Below are 18,709 nucleotides of genomic sequence, written 5' to 3'. Positions count from 1 at the left end.
GCAGCCATGATACTAACTGGAGCGGAGCGCAGGGAGCATACAACTCCTCTGCTGCACCAGCTCCACTGGCTGCCGATTTGCTACCGGGCTCAATTCAAAGTGCTGGCGTTGGCCTTTAAAGCCCTAAACGGTTCTGGCCCAACCTACCTATCCGAACGTATCTCGGCCTATCAGCCCACCAGGACCCTAAGATCTTCTGGGGAGGCCCTGCTCTCTATCCCGCCTGCTTCACAGGTGCGGCTGGCGGGGACGAGAGACAGGGCCTTTTCTGTGGTGGCCCCTCGGCTATGGAACGCCCTTCCCATGGAGGTAAGATCAGCCCCCTCGCTGATGGTGTTCCGTAGAAGATTAAAAACCTGGATGTTCGAACAGGCATATGGTTAATTCGATGCAATGAATGTAATAATTAAGGATTGGTAATATGGACGATCACGAAACTGGATCACGATTTTAGTCAGGAGATGCGTTGGATTGTTATTGATGTGTGAATATTGTGTATCATGCTTTTATGGTTTTAAATTGTATACTGTTGATTGTTGTATTTTGTTGTAAACCGTGTTGAGTCGCCGGCTAGGCTGAGAAACAGCGGTATACAAGTATAGCAAATAAATAAATAAATAAATTGGTATCCTGCCCTTTCCCCAATATTGTGGCTCAGGCCACCTTACAGCTCAACATACAAAAACACTAGTTAAATATGTTTTAAAAGTATTTTGAAAAGCAATAAATCTGTGAAATGAAAAATATTTAAACATTCATTAAAAGATAGGTTAAAATATTTTAAAGGACGTACAGTGTTTCTTTATGTTTTGGCCTGGGAGCTACCATCTGCAGCCGAAAGTACACGAGTTTCCCTTTTGGTTGTGCCACGTTTATAAAAAGGGCTTTAGCGGGCAAACATGATATGAAGATAGCACAGAGAAGGATTCAACATAAATCTGGGTTATCCATGCTTCCTTCCTTCCTACCTTTGCGCGCGGAGATTTGTCATGGAGCAGCATTACAATATATCACCATAGTCTGCAGCCAAAAGTGGCACAGGTCATGCAAAATCTTGACTTTATATCCTGTGGAATGTAGTGTTTGGGCCTCGGTGGCTTCAAGATGCACGAGAAAGGTTAATTGTGTCCTGATGCTCTCCTCTCTGGCTTCTTTGTGTCTGAATAGCTGACTGCTTTGAATCGCTTCATGTCTATGACACGACGGTCACGTCCCTTGTGGCACACCCACATACGAGCCCCCGTGCTCATCCTTGGTGGCTTCAGGAGCAAGGTTGTCCTCATCTCAGACACGGGGTTTGAAGATCACTTTCCAGTAGAGGTGAGAGATGATGGGGGTGAGTTGGGTGGGATGCCGAACTCAGGAAGCCGGACTGGAAGGGATCTAGTCCGACTGTGTCGTCTAGGAATTGCTGCAACTGCTACGCTGCTGCCCTCTCAATCACCTTGCCCAGGAACAAGAGATACCAACAGAGGGTCACGTAATCCCTCCAAGCAGGATTTCACCAACTAAGAGGGACACGGATCGAGGGAGCAAGTGGTCAGTCTAGCTGCAGCTATAAGCCTATCGACAGCCCCTGCGTCCAGCGGGATGAACCGGTCAAGGATGGGTCCAGCAAGTAGCCACGGAGTCTCAAGTTCTCTCACTGTATCAATGGTGGGGGGAGGTCCTGGCGAAGTAGCGAGATCTTGTCTGCAAAATAGCTCTGAAAAACCTCGGCTGAAGGGGCCCGATCACCACTTTTTGGGACGGTAGGAACCATCGTTAGAGATCAAATTATTTTGAACAATTTTGTCGGGCGTGAGCTAGCAGACGCTATCAAAGAAGCATAATATACTCGCTTTGCCTCAGTGATAGCATGGTCATAGGACTCCCTAAATGCCTCATAAGCTGATCTCGATGCTCCGTCACGGAGTTCTCACCACACGCCCTCTAGCCGTCTCTTTTCCCGCTTCATCAGTCGAAGTTCCTCGGCGAACCAAGGAGACCGATTTCAGTGGGGTCGGAGAGGGTGTCTAGAGGCGATCTCGTCGAGTGCATTGGATAGCCTGATGTTCCATGTGTCCACCTGCACATCAATCGAGTCGCTGGCAGGCTCCAGATCCCTCAGAGCATTCCAGAACCTACTGGGTTCCATAAGTCTCCTTGGGCGAGCCCAAATTGGCTTGGTGCCCTTGCAGGGTGGGTAAGCATGCTCCAACCAGACTCTCAAGGTGCAGTGATCCGACCATGGAACCTCTATTGTGGAGGCTTGGGTCACTTGAATTCCTGCGCTAAAAATCAAATCTAGCGTGTGTCCTGCCCGATGCGTGGGCCCAGTACAAGCATAGGAAAGATCCAAAAAACTATAACAGTCCATGAAACCAGTTGGTACTAGGAACAATACAAGAAACCATGAAAAAACGTTTGATATTCAAAACATGAGTCCATGAAAAACCACATAAGAAAATCCAAGGCTTGGGTCCATGAATCTTGAAACTACAAGAGAGGAATTTAGACTTGTTCCCTTTATCTAGACATTGATTCCTCTAAAGTATCACTCCAAATCAACCCTCATTTATACTTAAGAAAGTATGTCTTTTTCCTTGAGAAGTCTGAGGACGGCCTCTCTTAAATAACAGTCTCTGAGAGCGGCACCTCCCTTCGGCCACCTGCCTTCTGACAAATTTATTTCCTTCTGTCTAACTCAGGGAAGTCATCAGATGGATCTACATCTCTAATTAACACATTCCAAGGAAATTACAACCTTGGTTCTCTTGGGAAAAACTAGCTAAGACCTGTCAGCCTCTGAATCTGTCTCTAACTGAACATCCCTTGTTGGCCTGACAATCCCAGAATCTTCAGCCCCATCATGAGCAACACAAGACTCCTGTCCAGAATCACCATTCTCAGGCCACTGTGGGTCTGTAAAAGCTTGTTCACTGTTCTGTAAAATCTCAGGCAATGAAATAATTACAGGCTGAACCACAACAGCTTCCATGCTGGGTTTCTTCCTCATGCAGCGAAACAATATCCTTCTTACAGAGCCGAGCCTCACAATGAACTTATACTGGAGCTTCACACGGTAGTTTTTTACACAGCTTTGCACATGAGGCCTTCAACCTGGGCTAACTTACACCGAAGCTTCTCTTACCAGGCCTTCCTCATACTTGGCCTCTTCATAGACTAAGGCCTACCTCACACTGTGACGCCTACCTCACACAGAGGCTTCTCTCACAGACAGACCTTTCTCCCACTGAGGTTTATTTCAGACTAACTGCTACTAAGCTACACACTTGCTGATATAGGACTGCAGATTTTGCTGAGTCATTGCATCCATTTAACCCTTTCAGTGCTTGACTCACATTTTTGTAATTGAAAATATCTACTTTCTGACACCTATCACCTTGCTGGTTAGACAGGTACATCTCAGGGACACATGACAAACCCCCGAGGCTTCCATTTTGTTCTTCTTTTGTTCTACTCCTGGGAACATGAAGAGAGACAAGATGTGTGCATAAATACTGTAGACAGATGGATAGATAGGCCTTGTTAACTTCCCTATCTAGATATGTAGTTCTTTGAACAAAGTCTTTTATAACTTTTTAAGCTTGACTCTGCTGCTGAATTGCTTAAGCCCAGTTGCTCTGCTGCTGGCATTAGAAGCTTCTGATCTGCCGAACTGCTGCTCCTGCTGTTGTTGCTGCTTTATGTATTTTAAATGCATTTTCCTTTTTGACAATTATCCCCCAGCACCTCTGTCGCACGGAACTGCCGACACTGACCAGGGCCTGCCCTCAGTGATATCATAAGCCCCGAAACTCCAGGTTTTGCCCCTCAAATCTCAGAGCCTGGGATAGTCCTGAAATTGAAGGGAGCCAGGCTCAGACCTGACACGAAAAAAGGCAGGCTCCTCTCCCAACCCTTTCAGCTCAAAAGGCAGACTCCATTCCCGACCCTTTCACCTCAGTTTTCCTGTTGCCTTCAGCTCAATAGCACTCATCATGGTCTCTTCACATAAGATGCGCCTTGCCTCCTTTTCTTCTCCAGGTGGGCATCGACAGCTGCTGGATTGGCTCCATCTCCTGCCCGCAGAGAGGTTTCTCTACTTCCATTGCTGACAGCATTGCGACAGAAAGCACCCTCTTCATCCGGCAGAACCAGCTGGTCTATTACTTTGTGGGGCATTACCCCATTCTGCACATGAGAGGCCCAGGTTCACGTAAGCGAGCCTGCAAAAAGCAACAACAACAAAGGCCATAATGATTCATGTTTGAGTAACATGCAGGCTTTTTGGTTATATTTTTTTATTCCTACCTGAAAGAATAACGTTATAGTTTTTTTAAAAAAAAAATCTTTATTGAGTATTTACACAACACAAAAACAGAATTTAAACTCATGTGCATAATAAGAAAAAGGGAATAATTGGGGAGGGGAATGAGGGAATGGAGAGAGGAGAGGAGAAGGAGAGAAAAAGAAAAAAAAGTGAAAAAAGAAAATGAAAAAAGTGAGATATTGGTTCCACTTCCGGGCTACTTCCTGGAAGTTTTCTTCCTTTTCCGTCATCTTCATCCTTTTCTTATCCCTTTTCTCCGTTTCTTGTATAAAGTCTCCATCTGGTGTGTGGATGGGTTTTTCCCCTTATAATTATCTTATTTATTATTCTTATTTGAAATGTTCAGTTATCAGTGTCCAGTCTGTTGCTTTCCTTTTGCATCAGATAGGTTAGTCTGTCCATATTTCTTATGTCCATAATATTTTTATCCCAGCCTTCCATTTTGGGTATTTCCCCTTTTCTCCATAGTCTTGCGGCTGATTTTGATAAGAAGAGGAGTTTGTCTATAATGCGGTCTAATTTTTGTTCATTAATTCCTAGTAAAAATATTTCTGGTTTGAGTGGTGTCTTTTTAAAAAATATTTTTTGTAAATTTTCAAATATTTTTGTCCATAATATTTTTGCTTTTTTACATGACCACCACATGTGGTAGAAGGTTCCTTCCACTTCCCCACGCTTCCAACATTTTGAATTTATATTTTTATAATATTTTCTTAATTTATGAGGTGTCATATACCACATGTACATCATTTTTACCCAATTTTCTTTTTGATTGTAAGCGCACATGTATTTCAATTTTTTATTCCAAATTATCTCCCACTCTTCTGTTCCTATTGATCTTCCAATGTTTTTTGCCCATTTGATCATACATTCTTTTACTCCTTCTTCCTCTGTACTCCACTCCAATAATTTTTTGTATATTTTAGTTATCATTTTTTTTCTATTTTCATTATTTTGTCCCAGATGGTTTCCTTCATTGAGAAGCCTGTTTCTTTATCTGTGGTGAAATGTTCTTTTATTTGCTAATATTGAAATCATCATATGCTTTTATGTGTCACATTTATTTCTTGTTGTGTTTTTAAGTACTACTTCTTCCCCATCTTTTAAAAATATATCTTTATAATTGGGCCAATTATCCCAACCTAATTCTCCTCGTTGACAGGATTCCAAGGAGGACACCCATAATTGGGTTTTATTGCATATCATATTTTTATATTTCTCCCAAACATGAATAATGGCTCAGCTGATGAAGTGGTTTCCAATTTTTTCCAGTTTTGTTTTTTCCGTACCATAAGAACATGTGCCATCCTTTTCTCAGATCTGCCCCTTCCAAATTGAAGATTTTCTTCTTCTTTAGTTTTATTCAATCAGCACTTGCTTCGAAATATAGAGTTAGGTCTGGCATATCTAGCCCTCCCCTTCTTCTCTCATCAGTCATATTTTTGAAATTTATCCTTGTTTTTTTTACCTTGCCAAATATGTTTTTTGCTATCTTTATTCCATTACTTTAGATTCTTTTGATTCCTTATTATTCGTAGATTTTGGAATAGGAAGATCGTATTTGGTACGACGTTCATTTTTATACTTGAAATTCTGCCCAAGAAAGATATTTTTAGATTTTTCAATTTTTCCAAATCTTTTTAAATCTCATTCCATTTTCCCCATAGTTATTCTGTAACAATTGTGCATTCTTTGGTGTGATTATGATGGCGAGATATTTTATCTTAGAGCTTATCTGAATATTCCAATTTCCCCATCGTGGTCCCTGTGAATCGCACATATGTTATTGCCTGCGCCTGCGCAGACAGTTCAGAATCTTCTGGAAAACTTATTAGACACTTTTAGGTGGTAGCTCCACCCCCTCTCCACTTGAGAGTATATATAGTCAGTGGGAGGGGCTACTGCCTCAGATCCTTTCATCCGCCGCCATTCCAGCAGCTAGGAATCTTTATCTCATTTTTCTTCATCTTTGACTAGCACTTCTGGACTGTGTGAATTTTTACTATGCTGCCACTTCTCCAAATGCATTTATTACCTCTAACCATTTTTAAAAAACTTTTTATTTGGGTCTTCAATTATACATATTATATCGTTGGCAAAGGCTCTGATTTTATATGATTGACCATTTATCGCTGCTCCTTTTCATTCTTTTTTTTTTTTTTGCTGCTCCTTTTCATTCTTTTTCTTCTCTTATTTTATTCAGTAGGACTTCCAATGTTAGTATAAAAATTAGATGTGATAGCAGGCATCCTTGTCTTATTCCTTTTTGTATTTCTATAGTTTTGGTTTCTTGCCCATTTATTATTATTTTCGCTTCCTGATTTTTGTATATTGTTTCAATTATGTTTTGAAAGTAATATCCTATATCTATCTCCTTCATAAGCAGTTTTTAAAAATCCCAGTTGACATTATCGAATGCTTTTCAGCATCCAGGGCTAGAAACATTACCTCTTTTTTTAAACGTTCCTCTCATAGTATTTTATCAGAGCAATAATTGTTCTTACATTCTCTCTTTGGTATCTATTTGGAAGGAATCCCATCTGCTCTTCTTTGATCAATTTATCTAAGAATATTTTAAATCTTGTCGCTATTATGCTACTAAATAGTTTATAATCTAAGCTTAACAATGAAGTTGGTCTGTAATTTTTGACATTTTCTGGATCTGAATTTTCTTTATTACACAAATGTTGGCTTGTTTCCATAAATTTGGCATTTCTTATTTTAATCTTATTTCTTGTAAGAATGTTTTATAATAACTTTATAGTTTTAAAGGCTGCTCTTCCTTCGACTCTTCCTATTTTGCACTCGCCAACTGTTATTATAGATAGCACAGACTGAAACTTGCCTGGCACCGATTTGCTTAATTTGGACTGCAAAGGAGAATGAGTCCATTTTTAAGCAACGATTGTCACGAGAAATTACAACCTGGATCAGTTTGCATTCTGTCGTGTTTCTCCACTCTGTTTTAACTGTTGCGTTGTCCCGTCCCCCCCCCCCCCCCGTCTTTTTCTGTTTTTCCTTTAGAGGTGTGGACACGTGTATTAAACAACGTCTGTGTGAGAAAACTAAACCCTGTGTTTTTTGTGAAGAATAACACCGAATACGTGATTGCTCTTGGTGGCGGTGCGCAAGAAGGGCACTTCTATCTTATTACTGTGCAAGGTATTTTTCTTAGGTTTCCAAAATTCAGGGCAGAATGGATGGGCTCTGTCTTAGCAGGCTGGTCCTGCTCTCTTTTTGTCCCATGTGAGAAAGTGGGCCAAGATGGCTTGAATGAGGTCAGTTGGGTGTAGAATTTTCTGGTGATGGGCAAATGATCGGATTCTAGAAAAGTACATTCAAAAAGCAAGGAAAATTTAGATTGTAGGATATGGGGAATTTCCAGTGAATTATCTCTATGACAGTGATGTTCAACTGCTTTTTTAGGGTTGCTAGATGAGTGGGAGAATGGATGAAGTAAAAACAGTGATGAGTAGATAACATCCCCAGACAGCAGGGAAAAGGGTAAAACTGAGAACAAATTCAGTATGTGTTGCATCTCAGTAGGAGTTCACCTTGCACTCACGAAGAAACCAAACATGGTAATAAACAGTTTATTATAGCCAAATGCAACATAAGCAAATGGAAGGGTAAACATCCAAGAGTTAATAAAGGAAGCAAGTCCCAAAGGCAACAGGTGAATCCAGAAAACGATGGTTAAAACATAAACATGAATCCAGGAAACAAAGAGCAAAACATGGGCATGAATCCAAAGGTAAATCCATAAAACAAGGAGCAAAACTTGTGCATGAATCTTGGGTCTGAAACTAAGACATGAACTAGGAACGAGACAGGAGTTCCTCACTCCAATAGCGACGCTGCTTGATCTAAAATCCGAACAGCTCTCTCCCTAATTTAAGGACTGCAAAACATGAACGCATTCCTTTGACCTTCTGACTCTCTTTCTCACGAATTTTCCTGCACCTGAATCTCTGCCCCCTCAGAAGCAGCCTGGTATCTCTTTCTAAGCCAGTTGCTCCCTCGGATGAGCTAATGTTGTCCTCCTCTCCCTGCCTGTTGGATTCCGAAACAATTTCACTTTCCCACTCTGTCTCAGCAACAGTATCTTGCTCCGAAACCCCCTCCATTCCCTCATCTACAGAACCATTTTGCTCTAAAACCTCCTCTGTTTGCTCACCTACAGAACCATCAAGCCCTGAACCCTTAAACCCCTCATTTTCATCTTGCTTAATCACAACAGTATGAAGAGCTGCAAAGAATAACCCCATGCGCTCTACGTGGGGCTGCCCTTGAAGACGGCTCGGAAACTTCAATTGGTCCAGCGGGCAGCAGCTAGGATGCTAACTGGAGCTCATTATCAGGAGAGGTCAACCCTCCTGTTCAAGGAGCTCCACTGGCTGCCATTTATTTTCCGAGCCCAATTCAAGGTGCAGGTGCTCACCTACAAAGCCCTGAACGGTTTGGGACCACCCTACCTGCGTGACCGCATCTCCATCTACGAACCCACACGCTCACTCCGGTCATCTGGGGAGGCCCTGCTCGTGATCCCACCTACGTCGCAAGCGCGCTTGGTGGGGACACGGGACAGGGCCTTCTCTGTGGCGGCCCCCCGACTTTGGAATGCCCTTCCAAAAGAGCTTCGTCAGGCCCCTACTCTAGCAGTTTTCAGAAGGAACCTAAAAACTTGGCTGTTCCGATGTGCCTTCGCAGATTAGGAATCCCCATCCCAAGTCCTAGATGCACTTTAGCACAACTATTGTTGCTGCACACCGCACTTTTAATCTTACGTTCCTCCTGCCATCTCAGCACTTTTAACCCTGTACCCCATTGCGCTGGCCGAACCAGTTTTAATAGTGTCTTGATGTATTGTCATTGTGGTTATTTTGCTTAATTGTTTTGTTTTGCTTTGTTTATTGTTGTGTTATGTTTTCTATTGTATTGTATTTGAGGCTTCGGCCCGTGTAAGCCGCATCGAGTCCTTCGGGAGATGCTAGCGGGGTACAAATAAAGTTAATAATAATAATAATAATTAGACTCATAAAAGTCACTTCTAAACAGTCAATAACAGATCTGTAATATAGTGGAATCTCAACTTAAGAGCACCCCTATTTTAGAGTGTTTTGAGTTAAGATCTGTCACTCGGCCTGGGTTTCACTTTGAGTTAAGCACTAGCTCCAAAAGTTAGCTCTTAACTCAAAGGAACAGCCTCGTGCCTTGTGCCTCCATACCTCGTGCTCTTGTCTGCTTTGGGAGATCGCTGTCCGCTTTGCTCTTGTCCACTTTGAGGAACCTTGGATTAGTTGATTTTGTGTGGTATTTATTCCTGGTATGTTTGGCTTAATGAAGAGAGAGAGAGCAAAAGAAGGAGGAAGGCTGGAATGAATACAGGATGAAGAAATTGTTGCTTCTGCCTCTTCACTTTGTGCTTTTTGCTTCCTTGGCACAACTTTCAGCCTCTACGATTTTAAAGTTGAATTTATTTTTTATTTTTCCACGTGAATGTGCATTTATATATTATTTGATATTTATAAAGTACATTTTCTTATTTAATAAAATAAATACGTAATTAAAAATGGGGAGGGGGGTTGGAGAGCCAGACTAGATTACCATATATACTCAATTATAAACCGAGTTTTTCAGCCCTTATTTTAGGCAGAAAAAGCGCCCCCCCCCCTTGGTTTATACTCAAGTCAAAATTATGTATTCTTTTGCTCTGTTGTTGTTGTTACATTTATTATTTTACTCTATTATTACAGTAGAGTCTCGTTTATCCAACATAAACGGGCCACCAAAACATTGTATAAGCGAAAATATTGGATAATAAGGAGGGATTAAGGAAAAGCCTATTAAACATCAAAATATGTTATGATTTTACAAATTAAGCACCAAAATTTCATGTTTTACAACAAATTGACAGAAAAAGCAGTTCAATACACAGTAACGTTATATAGTAATTACTGTATTTACGAATTTAGCACCAAAGCATCGCAATGTATTGAAACAGCTGTGGTTCCGGGTGGGAGGCAGACTGCGTTGGATAATACAGAACGTTGGATAAACAAATGTTGAATAAGTGAGACTCTGCTATATTACATTTACATTATTTTATTCTATTATTATTATTACGTTTATATAAACCCCTTTTTTCCCAGCTCCAGCAGACCTCTGAAGATGCTTGCCATAGATGCAGGCGAAACGTCAGGAGAAATGCCTCTAGAACATGGCCATATAGCCCGAAAAAACCCACAAGAACTGAGATTACGTTTATTGTTTTATATTTATTATTGTTAATTTTACATTTATGATTTTACTCTATTATTATTGAAAGGATATGTAAGCACATGGACATTGAAGAAGGTTAGAATAATGGCTTAATCAGAGTTGGACAGTCTTACCTTGAATTACACTTTTATGTAAATATTCAAAAATATTCAAAAACATTTAACCAGCTGATGCCTCAATTAATGTAATTTTATTGGTATCTATTTTTATTTTGAAATGTACCATTATCTGCTACGTTTCCCACCCTTGCCTTATAGAATCATAGAATCAAAGAGTTGGAAGAGACCTCATGGGCCATCCAGTCCAACCCCCTGCCAAGAAGCAGGAATATTGCATTCAAATCACCCCTGACAGATGGGATGATTTGAAAACATATTGACTTATACTTGAGTCAATATGTTTTCCCAGTTTTTTGTGGTAAAATTAGGTGCCTCAGCTTATATTCGAGTCGGCTTATACCCAAGTATATACAATAACAGCATTTAAATGGTAAGTTCACTTTGAGATAAGAGCAATTTGAGTTAAGAGTTCAATCACAAAACAAATTAAGCTCTTAACTCAGGGCATCGCTGTATAATATCATGATATCATATAAGGCAACAGACAATAACATAGTTTTAGGCCAGGCATGGGTAAACTTTAGCCCTCCAGGTGTTTTGGACTTCCACAGTTCCTAACAGCTTACCGGCTGTTAGGAATTCTGGGAGTAGAAGTCCAAAACACCTGGAGGGCCAAAGTTTGCATTGTTACTGAAGAATTCGACTAGTACTTCATAATTTGCTTATTGTATTTTGAAATTTATGTGTTTCCATATTGGTCAAGAAGAGGATGTTTGCTGATGTGTGAGTGAAAGAACACATGTACATAAATCCACTAGATAGGATGAATGGAGCTTGCGGAAACAAAGAAGACCGTAAGCATCTTGCGAATCTGTTGGCATTGGATTTGTCTGTATGTTAAAAGGGCAGAAATAGCCCCGGCAAGTTTAATGTTATTGTCCCCTTCCCTCCTTTTTTTACAGATGGGATTGTGAATGCCACTGCCTCTTTCACGTTTCAGAATAAGGGACCGTGTCAATATCTGAATAGTAGGTTTCTCTACATTTCTGCTGTCTGCCCCATAGCTCCTGTCCTGGTCTGCTGAAGGGGGTGTGGGTCGTTTGGGGGAAGGGGCAGGCAAAGCCAGATCAGGCTACTTGAGTTTTCCCTACGTGAGTGTGCTGTGAATGCGCACTAATGGTACTTCTGCGCATGCGCAGCTTCGCTCCGGAATCTTCAGTTAAAAATTCAAAAGAATCGGCGGTTGGCCCCGCGCACACTCCCCAGTACATTATAAATAGACCGCGGCTGGTCAACCGCCTCCAGATCTCTTCATCCGCGCTAATAGCAGTAGCTCGGAATTCTTCTTTGTCTATTATTCCTATTTCTTTGCTAAGATGGCGAATACCAAGGGATTTAAACGTTGCTCTGCATGCCAGGGCAACTTTCCGGATAATGATGCACATTCTCTGTGTATTGCTTGCCTGGGTGAAGGACATTTATCTCAAACATGTTCAATTTGCCAGTCCTTCACTCCGAAAACAAGAAAAAATAGAGAGATTCGTTTGAAGGCGGTCCTTTATGAACGGGCCCTTCTCCCAGAACCACAACAACATAAAGAAAAGTCCTTACCTGAAGCGGCGTTCCTGCAAGCGGCCCTGAAGAAGCCCAAGGCAAAGAAGGCCATTCAGGGCAAGACGGCTCCGGCAAAACCCTCAAAAGCGGCAGGATCCAAAGCCACTTCCTCGCTGTTGGTTTCGCCCCTTGAAAGGGCACGAGAGACCCCTCCACGGGATTGCCCCGTTGGTTCAGTGCCGGTGCCGACCTCCGCTCGCCTCGTGCGAGTTCAGGGGGAAAATGAAAACGAAAGGGACTTGGAGTCCGAGGCACGCCCCGCGCGTGCGCAGACTGAAAACTTGACTCCCCCGATGCCGACGCTCACGGCGCCGGCCCCTCCCATAGTATCAGCTGGTGGCCTTGGGGAGGAGCCAGCGCGGGCGTCCATGGCAACGCTCCCTTCGACATCGGGGATGCCTGCCGCTACAGCTCTGACTCGGCGCCGAGCGCGCGCTCCATCGCGCTCAAAGAACAATAAGAAGCGGAGGCGCCGCGAGTCGAGCTCCAGCGACTCTTCCTCATCCTCCTCTTCATCATGCTCTGATTCCTCCTGCTCCACTAGAAAGCGCAGGCTTGCACGCGCGCGGAGAGCGAGATCCCCACCTGGAGCATATGTGGAGGATCTCAGTGACAGTGGACTTCCCCTTCCTCCCCCGGGAGTGTATGAGATAACTCCCCAGGGGCGCTTTATCTATTGTGGTCTACCTCCTGACGGTGGTGTTGCACAATATGGTTCTAAGAACCATATTGAGGATGCGAGGTCGAGAACTTCTCCCTGTGCATCATGGTCATCAGGGTGCTTACTGGGATCAGAGGCGTACCCCGTTGCCTTCAATTGCTGAAGACCAACCCCCAATTGATGATGACGATTCTGACTCTTCAGTAGAATTAGTGGACTCTTCTGCTGCTGACAAGGATAAGACTGCTAATGCAAAGCGTATAGAGGATTTTAACGTGTTCGCTCAGCTGATTAATAGGATGATAACTGCATTGGACATTCTGGCCCCGAAGCCGGCCTCAACAGTTGATGATCCCATGTATCCGTCTGAGGAACAGGACAGTTCACCTTCTTTGTTACTTCCTACTCTTCCATATTTATTAAAGCTGACTAAAGTTCCTGATGTAGCCCCGTCCGCTGCTCCTGCAGTTCCTAGGAGGGTCGACCTTCTCTACAAAGTTGACTTGTCACTAGCGAGCTGGATTGCCCATCCTACACTACCGAATACGGTGGTAGCGGAGGCAGCTAGGGCAAAAAGGCCAAAGAAATATTCAATCACGCCTCCAGATAGGGAGGGCAAAAAGATTGACGCCCTTGGGAAGAAAATACATGTGGCTGCAGGATTGATTGCCAGGATGGCGCATTACGCTACTTATTTTAGTGGATACCAGAGTTTTCTCTGGAACAATATGCTGCCTTATGTTAACCTCTTGTCAACTGAAGACCGACGTCTTCCCAAGGCATATCAGGGCGAGGCTTTAATTCTCTCTAGATTGCAGAAGGATTTCGCCAAGCACATGGCTGAGATATCGGGCAAGCTCTTTGCCTCTGCCACGGCCATACGGCGACATGCGTGGCTGCGTACTTCCTCGCTGTCGGAAGAGAGCCGGTTGTTGGCAGAAGACCTTCCTATGACTGAGGAAGGTCTTTTTGATCCAACAACGGATGAAAAAATTAAGCAATCTCGAGAGGTCTTGCACGCTGCCAAGTATCCATACCAATACCCGTACCCATGGCAGCCAGGTAACTTTCAAAAGCCTCGGTGGCAGCAAAACCCGTCCTCTTACCGTAGGGCACCTTTTAATGGGTTTAGTGCAAACCAGGGCAATCGTAGTAATTCATCAAAATTTCAATCTGGTAGGAAGCAGAATTATTACGCAAAGCCTAGGTATCAGCCATACCAATCTAAGGCTAAAGCGTCAGGTAGTGCAAGACGTCGTCTTTGACGAATCTTATGTTTCTGATGTCTGCAGCCCAAGGGATGGCATAAATGATTCTGATAAGCATGTCAGTTCTATTTGGTATAAGGATAGGCTACGACCTTTTGCCAGAGCCTGGGCTTCAATAACCACTGATAAGTGGGTCCTCCAGATAGTTGAGGAAGGTTATTCGATAGAGTTTGTTTCGTTGCCCCCGTTGGGATGTTTAAAAACCACACCAGAGTCTCCAGCATTGCTGGAAGAAGTTGAAACTCTTTTAGCAAAAGGGGCCATTTCCCCGGTTGACAGTTCTTCGTTAGCAAATTGTTTCTTTTCTCGTTATTTTTTAGTAACAAAGAAAACTGGTGGTTTACGTCCAATATTAGACTTAAGAGGGGTGAACATGTATATTGATGCAAAGAAATTTCGAATGGTTTCTCTTTCTATGATCCTCCCTCTTCTGAATAAAGATAATTGGTTCGCTACCATAGACTTAAAAGACGCGTATTTTCATATTTCTATGGCAGAACATCATAGGAAGTATCTCGCCTTTATGGTTGGAGATAGAGCTTACAGATTTAATGTCTTACCTTTCGGCCTTACTACGGCCCCAAGGGTGTTCACTAAATGTATGGCGGTGATTGCCGCTCATCTTAGAACTAGGGGCGTTACGGTGTTTCCGTACATAGACGACTGGCTCTTGGTGACAGACTCGCAAGAACGTTTACATCTGCACATAGACCTAACTCTTTCTCTTCTCCAGTCTTTAGGTCTTGTGGTAAACAGGGAAAAATCACACCTAATGCCCGTTCGCAAGATCCAGTTTATAGGAGCAGTCTTGGATTCAATCCAACAGAGGGCATTTCTGCCGGAGGATCGATTTTCGTCCCTCAAGTCGTTGATTGTGTGTGCCCTGAATTCAAGGGAAGTGTCTGCGAAAAAGATTCAAGTTTTGTTAGGGCACATGGCATCTACGACTGCCGTCACACCTTATGCACGGCTACGTCTGAGACCAATCCAAAATTGGTTCCTGTCCGTTTTTCACCCTGGACGGGACAACCCCCATGTGCGGCTTGCCATTCCAGAGAAAGTTCGGCGTGCTCTTTTGTGGTGGATGGAGCCGGACAATGTAACTGTGGGCTTGCCGTTTCAGACCCCAGATCCGTCTGCTGTGGTCACGACGGATTCCTCCATGAAAGGCTGGGGAGCACACTTCGAGGGTTTGACTGCCCAAGGTGTCTGGACTCCAGAGGAATCAATGCATCACATAAATGTCCTGGAGTTATTCGCCGTAGAAAAGGCGCTGAAATCCTTCGAGATACCTTTATTAGGCAGGGTAGTGCAGATAGTTACGGACAATACTACAACAATGTATTATATAAACAAACAGGGGGGTACAAGATCACAAATCCTGTCAAGTCTAACTATGCGTATTTGGAAGTGGTGCATAGCCAGGGAGATACATCTAGTAGCTGTGCACCTTCCAGGGGAGGAGAATATATTAGCGGACAATTTGAGCAGATCCCCCATGTCCAATCACGAGTGGTCCATCGATCACAGGGAACTCAATACGATCTTCAAGATCTGGGGGTTTCCAGCAATAGATCTATTTGCGTCACGAGAAAACACAAAGTGTCCCCTTTATTGTGCACGCAGGAAGGCAGATCTGACACAAGGGTGTCTAGGGGATGCGTTTCTACGCAAGTGGAACAACGAATTTCTATATGTGTTTCCTCCGTTTCCGCTACTTCCGAAAGTAATCTCAAAGATTCGGAGGGACAACGGGGATTGCATTCTAGTGTCTCCGTGGTGGCCACGCCAACCATGGTTTTCGGCTCTCCTCGATATGTCCAAGGGGAGATACAGGAGATTTCCAAACACACTAGACCTTCTAACATCACAGAACGGACAGGTCCTTTACCCGGATGCCCACGCGCTCAGACTAACTGCCTGGAGGATTGCTCCAGACAGTTAGGTTCATCTGAGGCTTTGTCTGCTCCAGTTAAGGCAATCCTGGACGCAGCACAAAAGCCTTCCACGAAGCGCTCTTATGTGTATAAATGGACGCGTTATTCTCAGTATATGAGGGGGAGAGATCTGGACCCAGTACATGCCCCGATCTCTGCGATATTGGATTTCTTAGTTTCATTATCTGATTCGGGTTTGTCATTGTCATCCCTAAAATGTTACCTGGCGGCCATATCTTGGTATAGGAGGAAAGAGGGATTGCCTTCCCTCTTCTCAGAATATTTGGTTAAGCTTTTTCTTAAGGGGTTCAGTAATGTTAAGCCAACAGTGCCACCTATTATTCCTTCATGGAGCCTGGAGATAGTACTTTCATCTCTTCAGGGTCCACCTTATGAGCCTATGGCCACATGCGATATTTCGCATCTATCTTGGAAAACCTCCTTTTTGGTAGCAATTACTTCAGCCAGGCGTGTAAGTGAAATCTGCGCGTTGAGATCGGATGAGCCTTACCTCAAGTTCCACAAAGACAAAATTGTGCTTCGCACAGACATTTCTTTTCTTCCCAAGGTGACGTCTTCTTTCCACATGTCCCAGGATATAGTTTTGCCAGCATTTTTTCAGAACCCCACTTCCCCTATGGAACGTGGTCTTCACTTGTTGGATGTACGCCGGGCAGTAGCCTTTTATCTCAGTAGAACCAAAAGTATGAGGAAAACGCCAAGATTGTTTGTTAAATATAGAAAAGATACCTGCGGACTCCCTGTTTCATCGCAACGTCTATCTTCCTGGATAGTGTCTGTAATCAAGCTGGCCTACAAGAATTCGGGAAGGGAGCTTCCCGTTGGAGTAAAGGGACACTCTACGAGAGCGGTGTCTGCAACAACTGCTTTCTGGAAGGGCGTATCCCTGGATGCCATCTGTCGCGCTGCCACCTGGTCCACCCCATTGACATTTGTGTCTCACTACAAGCTGGACCTACAGGCCAAGAGGGACGCGGCGTTTGGTCGTGCTGTGCTGTTTTCTGCGGTGGCATGACTCCCGCCGTCCAAGGTGGGTAGCTTGCTAGTCTTTTACCATTAGTGCGCATTCACAGCACACTCACGTAGGGAAAATGAGAGGTTGCTTACCTGTAACCGTAGTTTCCCTAGTGATGTGCTGTGAATTCGCACGGCCCCGCCCATCCTCCCCGCAGTTTGTCATGCCTCCTCCTTCTAGCTGCTCTAGTGGCGGAAGAAGAGATCTGGAGGCGGTTGACCAGCCGCGGTCTATTTATAATGTACTGGGGAGTGTGCGCGGGGCCAACCGCCGATTCTTTTGAATTTTTAACTGAAGATTCCGGAGCGAAGCTGCGCATGCGCAGAAGTACCATTAGTGCGAATTCACAGCACATCACTAGGGAAACTACGGTTACAGGTAAGCAACCTCTCATCTCCCCTTGCACCCATGATAATGGAGAGAAGAATACAATGGGGAGTGCTCTTCTGGCACTAATCTCTATTCCAAACCAACTTGGCTCTATTGAGCTGAATTTTAATCAATTCTACAGATCTTCCTTATACCCAGGGTGTAATATAAAAATATTTAAAATATCATTACAAACAAAATAAACCAGCAGTCTTTAAAGCAGTGGTTCTCAACCTGTGGGTACCCAGGTGTTTTGGCCTACAACTCCCAGAAATCCCAGTTTACCAGCTGTTAGGATTTCTTGCTGTTGAAGGCCAAAACATCAGGGAACCCACAGGTTGAGAACCACTGCTTTAAATTATCAGAAGCATTTATGGTGTTTTCTCCATCAAGTGAAGTAGTCCTCTCATAGGATGGTAGTCGGAGGTTTCGCACAGCTGGTACATCACCGGCAACTATAAGATCTGTCAACTGAAAGGTTGCAAGTTCAAAGCCCTGGGTCAGCATGAGCGGTCGACTATCAGCCCTGCTCACTGTTTACCTAAGCCATTGGTTCTCAACCTGGGGTCCCTAGATGTTTTTGGCCTACAACTCCCAGAAACCCCAGCCAGTTTACCAGCTGTTAGGGTTTCTGGGAATTGAAGGCCAAAAACATTTGGGGTCCCCAGGTTGAGAACCACTGACCTAAGCAGTCGAAAACAGCTTTAGCTGTAATTAGAGAAATTAGGTACAGCTAAAAGCGATGGCGCAGTGGGTTAAAGTGCTGAGCTGCTGAGCTTGTTGATTGATAGGTCGCAAGTTTGATTCCGGGGAACAGCGTGAGCTTCCATTGATAGCCCCACCTTCTGCCAACCTAGCAGTTCGAAAACATGCAAATGTGAGTAGATGAATAGGTACCACTCTGGTGGGAAGATAACGGTGCTCCATGCAGTCATGCTGGCCACATGACCTTGGAGTTGTCTACGGACAACACCGGCTCTTCAGCTTAGAAATGGAGATGAGCACCACACTCCAGAGTCAGACACGACTGAATGTCAGAGGAAAACCTTTACTTTTACCTAAAAGCAGGGAGGTGTTTTACGATGCCATAAAGAAAGATCAGAAAATGCTGGGTGACCAAAAAGGGAGGAGGAGGTCCTGAAGGCTCTTCGTCATAGAGAATGGAGCA

General features: G+C 43.8%; 1 protein-coding gene across 1 annotated transcript in view; it reads left to right on the top strand.

Moving 5' to 3' along the window:
- Positions 1–18,709, top strand: part of LOC132780187 (cation channel sperm-associated auxiliary subunit gamma-like) — an 87,080-nt gene that overhangs the window by 18,436 nt on the left and 49,935 nt on the right. Inside the window, exons 7-10 of the mRNA XM_067461326.1 lie at positions 1,168–1,320; positions 4,030–4,201; positions 7,340–7,477; positions 11,619–11,684. Coding sequence (XP_067317427.1) covers positions 1,168–1,320; positions 4,030–4,201; positions 7,340–7,477; positions 11,619–11,684 — 529 coding nt within the window. The remainder of the gene's footprint in view (positions 1–1,167; positions 1,321–4,029; positions 4,202–7,339; positions 7,478–11,618; positions 11,685–18,709) is intronic.

Source organism: Anolis sagrei, chromosome Y, assembly GCF_037176765.1.
Source record: "Anolis sagrei isolate rAnoSag1 chromosome Y, rAnoSag1.mat, whole genome shotgun sequence".
NCBI lineage: Eukaryota > Metazoa > Chordata > Lepidosauria > Squamata > Dactyloidae > Anolis > Anolis sagrei.
This window is presented reverse-complemented; position numbering and strand designations above follow the sequence as displayed.